We start from the raw sequence: 10,609 nt of genomic DNA on the forward strand, positions 1-10,609 counted from the left end.
TGTCCCTACACCTCAGATTATCAATGGCTCTGCTAAGTGGAATGATCTTATAAAGGAAGAAGGATAGATTTTTTAAAATGCAAGTAAGCTGAGGAAAGCTTGTTTGAATATGGTATTACTCATAAGTTTACATACAAGTTCTTAAAGAACAGTCCGGGTAAAATAATTTGTGTCTGCAAGGTTGAAGGTTGTCCGTGGAAATTGTCGGCTTATGCTATGGGAAAAAATACTTCGTTCCTCGTAGTGAGACATTTTATCAAGAATCATAAGCACTCAGCTCAAGATGTATTGGAGAGTACTCACTCTTTCAGATCTAATTTGGTGTCTTCAATTATTGTCGACAAGTTGAGATTAACTCCTGACAAGTTGCCTAATGACATACGAAATGATATTTTCAAGGAATACGGATTTTCACTAACATATCACCAAGCTTGGACTGCAAAGGAGAAAGCATTAGCTGAAATTAATGGCGTACCTAAAGATTCATATATGCTAATTCCTTGGATATGTAATCGTTTAGTGAAAACTGATCCACAAACAGTTGCAAAATGGACATGCTCTCCTAGCTATCAATTTGAAAAGCTTTTTGTTGCATATGTGTGTTGTGTGACAGGTTTTCTTCGTGAAGCAAGGCCTATATTATTTATTGATGGTTGCCACTTAAGTGGTCCATACAAGGGAACTCTTCTAGCTGCCTCTACATGCGATGCAAATAATGATTTATTTCTGATTGCGTATGCAATTGTTAGTGCTGAAAATAATGAGAATTGGCTTTGGTTCCTATCTAATTTGAAAGAACTAACTGGGTCAATTCCAGTTACGTTAATATCTGATAGGCATCCATCAATTATTGCAGTTGTGGAGCAAGTATATGACAGGGATAGACATGCTTATTGTTATCGACATGTGAAACAAAATTTTTGTGCAGAAACTAAAAAGTTACAGAGGGGAATACGCGGTGAAGTAAAAAAAGATGCAAAAAAACTACTAGACGCAGTTTGTTATACCCGTTTTGGCACAGAGTTTACAGAAGCTGTGGAACAACTTCGTGCATTTTCACCAGAACTTGCAAATTGGTTAGAGACTAAAGGAGATATTAACAAATGGGCAAAGTCTCAATTCCCTCATCGACGATGGGACCTCATAACTACCAATGTAGCTGAATTATTTAATTCATGGATAAGAAAAGAGAGGACTCATAGTATTTGTGCTTTAATGACAGAGTATAGAGACAAACTTGCAAATCTGTTATATACTGCAAAGTTAGAGATGACTAAATGGAAGAATGAAGTTGGGCCAAAGATTGATAAAATATTGATGGAGCATGTAGCTAGAAGTGAGTTTCTTAAAGCAGTGAGATATGGAGATCATAATGTTATGGTTAGAGGGTCAAATGTTGATGTATGTGTGAATCTACTACGCAAAGAATGTACATGTCTTGAATGGCAAATGACTGGAATTCCATGTCCACATGCTTGTGCTGCAATCAAATTATTACATGGCAACATCTACACCTATGTAGAGGAGTGCTATCTGAAAAGTTCACAAGAAAAGATTTATGCGAGCAGTATGATCCCAATTGAAACTCATGACATGCCTGATGTCAACAACCTGACCCTAACAGACTGGGAGAATAATATTTTTCTTATACCACCTACAACAACTCGTCCTCCGGGAAGACCATGCAAGAAGCGTCGAGAGTCACAATTTCAAGATGTGCATGTTTACAAATGTAGCCGATGTGATCAGAGTGGTCATAATCGTTCTAAATGTAGAAATCCTAATCCGGAAAAAATATGAATTTTTTTTAGGTAGTTCTAATTTTATAGATTGTCACATTTAGAATTGCAATATTGGTTTTTCTTAAGTTATGCATATTAGGTGATTCTGCTGAGTTTCTTAATTGTATCTACACTTAAACTTTATAGTTTTACTTTGATTTTTAATTAAATTTGTGTAATCTTACACTTGAATTTTGTAGTTTTACATTGATTTTAATAGCGTTTCTGCAGATATGCACTTGAATTATGCAACAGGTTTGGCTTTAGTTCTATTGTGCAATTCTGCATTAAAGTTGCTGCACTTAGTAAATAAAAATCTGCAATTTAATTTTTTCTATGATTTTGCACTAATGTTCTGTAATTTTCTGCACAAACTCTGCAATTTTATACGAAAATTGTGTAACTCTGCTCATATTTAAACAAAACAATCTTAGAAAAAGAAACACTTTTTATAAAATTTTCAATTGATATTTTCATTACAAGTCAAAGATCCAATGAATAATTGTGCTTCCATACCAGTCTTCCAGTAAAATTAGACCACTCTAATGTTTTCATACCATTATTCCTTATGCTTCATTGATAGCCTTGATAGTTTCTAGTTACTAATAATCATGGACAATGATCATCACACTCATCAAAAAGAAATTCATATTTCAAATCAATTCAGGTTCATAGACTCAATGAGGCTGTAGAGAAACATTTCAGCTTCTCTTTCAATCTGTTTTCAAGCAAGAGATAGAATTCATGTTTGAAAGTAACCTGATTCTCCCTACAGCCATGTGTACTCAATGATATTTCAATGTAGATAATACATTTCACTCTAATCAACTCTTTGAATTTTCAGATAGGGAGAAGTCAGAACAGAACAGTCACTAACCATAACATAGAAGCCTACTTTGCACCTAAAAGTGACTTAATGATAGTATCACTCATACCATCAAGATAAAGGAACAAGTGACCAGATCCTTTGAGTTCATGATACTGAATCCAGGGAAGATTTTCGGCGATGTATCGTTGCACTATAACAGGCACCATCAAATCTTCCTCTCTATGCCAAAGAAGATGGACAGAAGCTTCATTATTTGGAAATGGGTTTTCAAGATCCAAAAGACTAAAATCCCATTTACCAAATCCAATATTTAAGTCACGGTGGAGAGTCTCGTATTCTCCTTGCTGTCTTGCCTGAGCCTGTAGAAACAAAGTACAAAGTGAAATCAAGAACTTTAGTTAATTCTCTGGCAAAACAATCACCATAAACTTTTATTATTATAACCAATATAAATTATTTTAGGTCACTAAATTGTAGCCACCTAAAGGCTAGTAGTGATACTTACCACATGACCCTTTTTATTAGACCAAATTGTTGAAGTAAGCTCTTTATCTTTGAAATCCTGCATTTTTTTGTGTAAACATAATTAAGAGTCATGACATATAATTAGGTTCTTCTAATTAGACAAATAGAAAGAAATGCTACAATCATAAGCAACGCCAAAGCATTGTGTTTAAAGTCCATGAAAAATTTTAGAACACAAGTTTAGAAACAAAAACTGATCCATCTTTATTTTCAGCCTCATACCAAACACACCTTGAACATAAACCCTTCAAATTCAGATTCATTCATTCATTAATGTATTTTTCAATATAGACAACAAGTGTTATTAGAGTTCTTACTGGGGCCAAAGATAACGCTCTTAACATCAATAATGCACTACTATATTCATTAAAAAAACTGTAACTTAGATTTTGTTTAATGCATATGCCCTTATAACTTGAAAGAAACAAAATTGAAAATCGCATAATCAGTAAAACAAAACAGTGACTAATAGCATCATCAGGTTTGAATTAAGGCATTTCCAGATCACACTAAAATCTTATTCATGAATTGAAAATGTTCAAACTTCATCATGTATTGCAGTTTTCACCTTAAAAGCTATACAATTTTTAATTTCAAGGATACTAATATAGCTCAAAAGCTTAAGGCAGGGACTTGAACCTGAAATAAGCGTGTGGCTTTGGGGAGCTTCAGGTGGGGCTTGCTGCTGCGAGCGACTGGAGGAGTCAAAGGAGCGATGGTCGACGAGGGACGAATGAGTTTCACCGCCGGCGACGAGCTTCAGAAGATGATTCTGCCCGAAGATGACGATTTTGCCTCTGACAACTTTGCTGGATGGTGATGAAGACGAATCTCTTTTGGCACGACGAAGACGGCATCGATTCCGCCTCTGATACGACGATTCTACCTTTGGCGAATCTTCTCAAGCGCGCGCCACCGACGTTTCCCTTAGGTTGGATATGGAGTGGGTTTGAGAACGGGTGAAGAAGATGGGGAAAGAAAACAAGGGGAAGGAGAAGAAAGATTATTGGATATTATTGTCTTTTCATTTTTTATTTTTTTTGTTTTTATTTTTAATAATATATAAATTAGTCCTTTTTAATAATTTTAAAATTAATAATCCTTTTTATTAATTAAGTTTTATTAATGGTCCTTTATATTAATTTTCCCTATAGAATATATATATGTGTGTTAGATGAAAGCTTGGGTTAATTAAAGATTCAATTTATAAGCTTACTTAGCCATATATGTACCCTTACCCTTACCTTGGCCCCATTACAACTTTGAAAAGACCTCATGATGTTTGCATTGGTACATTAAATGTTGTTGATTGGTTAGGTGAAGAACAAAAAAAATTAGAAAGCATGATTAGAGAAGGATAGAGTGATTACCCTATACACTAGAGAGATTAGAGAGTACATACATCATCAGTGAGGGTTCAATGCTTAAATTCTATGTTCCTTGCTTTCATGAGCTACCTTCTTGCATTTTTATCTGTTGTTACTATATAAGAATTGCATTAATGGAATTTGATTTGTGATTGTCTTGAAGAGCTTATTTACTTTTAACCAAGTGGACAAGAATCATATAGTTGCATCCATATGTATAGGTTGCATTGCATAACATGAGTTTTATGTGTTCCTGCTCATTTATTTTATCTCCTTCAACTAAGCATGAGGACATGCTAATGTCTAAGTATGGGGAGGTTGATAAACTATTATTTTATGATTTATATTGTGTTTAATTGTGTGGTTTTATCAAATCTTTACCCACTTATTCATTAAATTAGCATGTATTTACAATTCCTTCCCAAAATTACTCCATGGTTGAAAACTTGCTTCCTAGAGACTTTTAATTATGTATTTTAATTCTCCTTTATTCCATTCGATGCCGTGATCTGTGTGTTAAGTGTTTCAGGCTTTATAGAGCATGAATGACTTGGAGATTGGAAAGGAGGCTTGCAAAAATGGAAGGAACACAAGAAATTGAGGAGATGACCAGCGAGAAGCGACGCGAACGCATGGCTCACGCGACCGCGCGAATTAGAGGAAATTGCAGTGACGCGTTCGCGTGCCTGACGCGAACACATGGATTGGAAACTGCACAAGTGACGCGAATGCGTGGACGACGCGCACGCGTGGCAAGGCAAAACGCTGGATGACGCGATTGCGTGACGTGCACGATCTGCAGAATCTGCAGAATTCGCTGGGGGCGATTTTGGGTCCTGTTTTGACCCAGTTTTTGGCCCAGAAAAGCAGATTAGAGCCAGGGAACATGCAGAGACCAAGAACAACATTCATTTGGTATAATTTTAGTTTTTAGATCTGAATTTACTCCTCCATTAGGTTTTCTCTCTACACATTCATAGTTCTTAGGATTTTTGATTTTATTGCTTTTTGGATTGGGATATTGAGAAGAGTTATTACCTCCGTCAAGACTTCATCATTCTAGTTTGTTTCCTTACTTGTTACTTACTCTTTCATATCCTTAATTTATTCAGAGTTACTATTGGATTATTTTTAGAATTTATTAATACAAAAACTATTTTTATTTTTTTATTGATCCTTTTGATTATTATTTATCACGTCTTTCTTTATTTCCCTTTCTTATTTCGTGAATTTTACATTCATAATGAGCGAGTAGTTCCATAACTTGATTGGGAGTTGGTTGAAAGGAGAACCTTGAGTTGGAATGCTCAAGAGTAAAATTATAATTGGGTTTAGCGTTGGGTCGCCCTCTAATCACTGACACTAGTCCTTCCCAAGGGAGAGGATTAGAACTTGTGAATAGAAACTGACTTCCAACTTGCTTGACTTTCCTTTATCTGGTAAAGGATAACTGAGCAGACAACCTTCAATTATCAATTGATCTTGGGAGAACTCCAACAAGGATAGGATTTCCGACTAATCTACTCCCGGTCAAGGTTTTTATTTAAATTACATAAATTCTCTGATTTAATTTCCTGTCTATCAAATTCAAACCCTTTTGGAAAACACCTGATTAATAAAATAGCACATCTTTCTGTAACTCGTTGGGAGACGACCTGGGATTCATACTCCCAGTATTTTAATTCTAATTTTGTGAAAACCCTTCTAAATTGATAAGTGGATTTTTAGTTGGTTAAGAACTATACTTGCAACGTATCTCTTATAATAATTTCTTAACTCGCCAATTTCCGCCACGTCAGTGTGCGTACGCACAAGGGTGTGCGCGCGCACGCTCTGGAGAGTTTTAAAACGTGTGCGTATGCACAGGGGTGTGCGTACGCACAGGAGTCAAAATTTACAAAGTTTGTTCACTCGTACAACCTGTGCCAGCGCCCCCAACAGACTGGCCTCCCCAACGTGTGCATGTGCACAGGTGTGTGCTAACGCTGCAAGCAGAACGCATTTTCCTGCCTGTGCGTGTGCACAGGTATGTGCGTTCGCACAGATTAAGATTTTCGTAGGGTTGTGCATGTGCACAAGACTGTGTGTGCGCATATATCAAAAATCCTGAAATTCTGCAACTTTGCAGGATTTCAGATTTTTAACACCAACTTTGAATGATCATAACTTCCTCTACAAAAACCCAAATTTTACAAACTTTATATCAAATTGAAGGGTTTTCAACAAGCTTTGATCTCAAACAAGTTCCGATCAATTTTGAAAAATGAGGCAAAAGTTATGATCGAACAAAGTTCACCAAAACCATACGAAACCATTTCCAATCTCTATTTATCATCAAGATCAACCCTTTATGTCATATTACACCAAACTTACCACATTTTCGTTCACCTTTACTCATCCTCAATCTCAACATCAATATACCACATATATCAAACTTCATTAATATTTTTCTAACTACATTACCAATTCATCAACATAAATATCACATACACCAACACAACTCACTTCTCAACTTCACAAATCATTCATCCTCATCATATCACTATCAATAATCATAATCAAACTCAACAATCATCAATTCATCATAAATCATCACATATCATCATTTAACAACTCAATAACCATTTAAATTCAAACTTATCCTATGGGTCACTAGCCTAAGTGTCCATAAATATTATATACTACATAGAAAAAACTGAAACCATACCTTGGCTGATCCCTAATACATCCAAAACTCAAAATTGAGCACAAGCAAACTCTCAAACCTAAACCAAGCTTTCAATATAGCTCCAACAAGCACCAACAAGCTCCAAAAGCTCCCAAACTCATAATAATCAAACTATATATGCACAAGCCACCATAAATCAACCTAGCGCTTAACATAAATCAAAATTTCACAAGAGTTCAAAGCCTCTCACCTTGTCCAACCGTTTTGGTAGCCAAAACACAATGCTAAGCAAGGATTAGAGTGAACCTAAACATCCAAAATCACAAAAACTCACTAAATCAAAAGCCCTAAATACCCAAAATTTTGAAGAGAGAAACTGAGAGAGATTCGAGCTTTCCTTACTAGTTTCTTATATGATTTTTGTAGAGCTCTTCGCAAAGAACGCATAGCTACTGACGACACACAAATCGGAGCACCGTAGCTCGAGATATCACGAAGAGAAGAGGCGGGTGAATAGTATTTTCTTCTTCCTCTTCTTTCTTTTCTTTGCTGCTGAGTGTGTGTGTGTTTAATGGTGTTGTGGCTGCATGGGTTCATTAAATGAACTCTTATATATGTTGGGCTTGGGCCCAACTGGGGCCCGGTCTAACCCGTTAGCGTTTTTAGTCCGTTGCCCCAACTTCGGGCCAAACCTTTAAAATTAACGCCCGGTTTTCCATTTCTAGTATTTTTCTAAGGTTCTTGACTGTTTCCACTTTTTTTCGCGCAGCACCGGGCAAACTTGAATCGGTTCAACTGCCAGTTTGCGGTTTTTTACGGTTTTTCGCAGAAAATACTTTTTCTGACTCAAAAAGACCTACTGAGTCCGAAAATCACCTTTAAATCCTCAAATTCTCACTCCAACTTTGCGGAGTCTAATATGGGCAATATAATCACTTAATTAACCGGTTGATTAGTTACGGTTCTTACACTTGCAACAGTTGGCTACTCACCTTCATTTGTCGCTCGTATTTGCTCGCTGATCGCTGCCAGTCGCTGCCTTGCCGTGCCTCTTCTGTATGTGTTGAAGCAGCCGTCTTGGCTCCACCGTGACTTGCCTTCTCTGCCTCCGCCTCTGCCTCTGCGTGCCGTGCTTCTCAACCTTTTCAAAAGAAGAAGAACAACAATAATAAAAAGGAATATAATTTGTGGCTTCTCATTTTTTTTTTCTAAAATTGCTGTGGGTAAGCATTTATCCATTAAAGCAACGATCTCTGAGTCACTTTGGAAGACAGTGAATTGTGTTTAGAGTTTGGTACTGGATATAGAAGGATCCTTCTGAATGTGGTACTTTCTTAATAATAAAATAGGAAATGTGGCTAGATGAGAGATTTTTACCTTTAGTTGTAAAGCTTATGAATAGATTTTTAAGTTTTCATTGCCATCATAATAGAAACTAAGAGGAGAACCTTTCACACGGCCATTTATCCATTCTCATTTGGAGTAGGACTCTTGGTAGTTTGCTGTTGATAATTTTAGTGTATGTGTGAGAATGAGAAAGGGAAGAGTGCGTTGAGGAGGGGGATAGTGCATTCGGGAGGAGGAAGAGGGAGAGTGCATTGGAAAGGGGGAGGGAAGTGCGTTGGGGAGGGGAGGGATTAGGGTTGGGGAGGATTTTTACCATCTCAGCAAAATACGGTGGCCACGTCAGCAAGGTGCTTGTCGGAGATTTGCTCTGACGAGCTCGGGGGTACGCTTGTCAAATTTTAAAATCTTTAAGGGATTATTTTGTCAAGAACAAATGTCAGATACAATTTTGTCAGTGTCAAAATCTTTCGGATACCAATTTGGTATTTACCTCTATTCTAAATTATTTGTTACAAACCCAAACCCTGAGAAGCCCCAAAGTAGTTCTTTAGATTGGCAGCATACACTAAAATTGTCTTTGAGATTGTAATTACTCTAATTACATTCCTAAGATTGGAAAAAGTTCACCACGTTAGTCCCTGACCCATTTTACATTAACGGTGTGCTGACGTGGCTTGATGACGTGGACCGTTAGTGACATAAGTCACTTCATGATTTAGTCATGTGTAATTGTATGATGATTGGTCTATAAGTGACACGTGACATGTTGATGTGGATGGTTGTGTCTTATGTGACAATATTATTTAGCCACGTGTCAGCTTGTATCATGTGTTGCAATATTATTCGTCTATGTGTCATCCGTTATGTCATTATTGTAGATGCACCAAATTAGTCATTAACTTTGCATTAAATGACCCATTTTAGTCCCTGAACCCTAAACTTTAACCCTATTCCTCTTTAGCTACCAGATTCGTCACTGCCGCCACCCTTGCGCCACCACCACTATCGTGCCTGAACCGCCCACTAGCATCCAAATTTTTTTTATATGTATTTTTACAAATTTAATTAATTTATTTTTTAATAGGGCTAAATTAAAATTATTTTTAAATTGTATTATCCTCTTTTAATAATTATATTTTTTTCATCTAATAAAATTTTATTTACTTTAGAATATGTTATACATAGAGTTTTAAAAAAATTTAAGGTAATTAGCATTATTTATGTTCAATATGTTAATTAATCAAGATTTTAATTAATTTTTGGGTATATTTATGTATTGACTATTTACATAGTGATTAGAGTTGTGATTTCATTTAATAAAAATTTAGTTATTTTAGATTATAATTTATGGGGTTGTAATAAAATTTAAGGTAAGTAGGATTATTTAGGTTTAGAATTTTAATAAAATTTAAGGTAATTAGAATAATTTAATTAAGTTCAATATTTTAATTTATCTAACTTTAATTACATAGTAATTTTTGGGTATGTCTATGCTTTGAATATTTATATATTGATTTCACTTGTGATTTTGTTTCATTTAATAAAATTTTTATTTACTTTAGATTATGTTATTTATGGAGCTTTAATAACATTTAAGGTAATTAGGATTATTTATATTCCATATGTTACTTTACGAAATTTAGTAAAGTTACTAACTTAATTTGTTTTTTAGGATTTTGTTATTTTCTTTGAATTTGGTGTACTTTTAATCGTGAATTGTTCGTGCCGTTATATTTAATTTCGTGGGTTATACGTGTAGTGTTTGGATTAGTTCTTTATCTCTGAATATATTAAATTGTTTAGATTTTATTTGGGACTTAATTTTTTTAAGATAAACTTTTAGGGTGGAAGTGGAAGAAGGTTGTCTAGGTAGTATCTTCTTGAAATTCTTATTTGTTGAAAATTACGAAATAATAAAGGAATACACACTAAAACGGCTAGAATTTGATATTTACTTGAATGAAAGCTTGTTTTTGTTTATGCTTGCAGTTATTTACTTTGTAAAAATTGAAATTTCTAAACTTGGTGGAGGTATTTGAATTAAGAAAAAATTCTGAGGGTTTTTTTTTTTTGTTAAAATCATTTAAAAACA

General features: G+C 35.2%; 3 protein-coding genes across 3 annotated transcripts in view; 2 read left to right on the forward strand and 1 right to left on the reverse strand.

Moving 5' to 3' along the window:
* LOC107647364 lies at positions 217–1,800 on the forward strand. Its single transcript, XM_016351442.1, has one exon. It carries the CDS (start codon positions 217–219, stop codon positions 1,798–1,800), a length of 1,584 nt encoding a protein of 527 aa, XP_016206928.1.
* LOC110268555 lies at positions 2,638–3,193 on the reverse strand. Its single transcript, XM_021115083.1, has 2 exons — positions 3,116–3,193; positions 2,638–2,969 (listed from the first exon to the last, which is right to left on the reverse strand). Exons 1-2 carry the CDS (start codon positions 3,176–3,178, stop codon positions 2,673–2,675), a joined length of 360 nt encoding a protein of 119 aa, XP_020970742.1. The 5' UTR covers positions 3,179–3,193; the 3' UTR covers positions 2,638–2,672.
* LOC107647372 (NADP-dependent malic enzyme-like) overlaps positions 3,851–10,609 on the forward strand; it is a 15,304-nt gene continuing 8,545 nt past the window's right edge. The window contains exon 1 of the mRNA XM_021108280.1: positions 3,851–3,951. Within this exon, the coding sequence (XP_020963939.1) occupies positions 3,851–3,951 (101 nt within the window). The remainder of the gene's footprint in view (positions 3,952–10,609) is intronic.

Source organism: Arachis ipaensis, chromosome B01, assembly GCF_000816755.2.
Source record: "Arachis ipaensis cultivar K30076 chromosome B01, Araip1.1, whole genome shotgun sequence".
Lineage (NCBI taxonomy): Eukaryota > Viridiplantae > Streptophyta > Magnoliopsida > Fabales > Fabaceae > Arachis > Arachis ipaensis.

What these genes read in the sequence shown, in the direction of transcription:
- LOC107647364 (XM_016351442.1), top strand. Translation starts at nt 217, where the DNA reads ATGGGAAAAAATACTTCGTTCCTCGTAGTGAGACATTTTATCAAGAAT.
- LOC110268555 (XM_021115083.1), bottom strand. Translation starts at nt 3,178, where the DNA reads ATGCAGGATTTCAAAGATAAAGAGCTTACTTCAACAATTTGGTCTAAT. An exon ending in CTAATAAAAAGGGTCATGTG is followed by an intron (nt 2,970 to 3,115) that starts GTAAGTATCACT and finishes TTGTTTCTACAG; the next exon opens with GCTCAGGCAAGACAGCAAGG.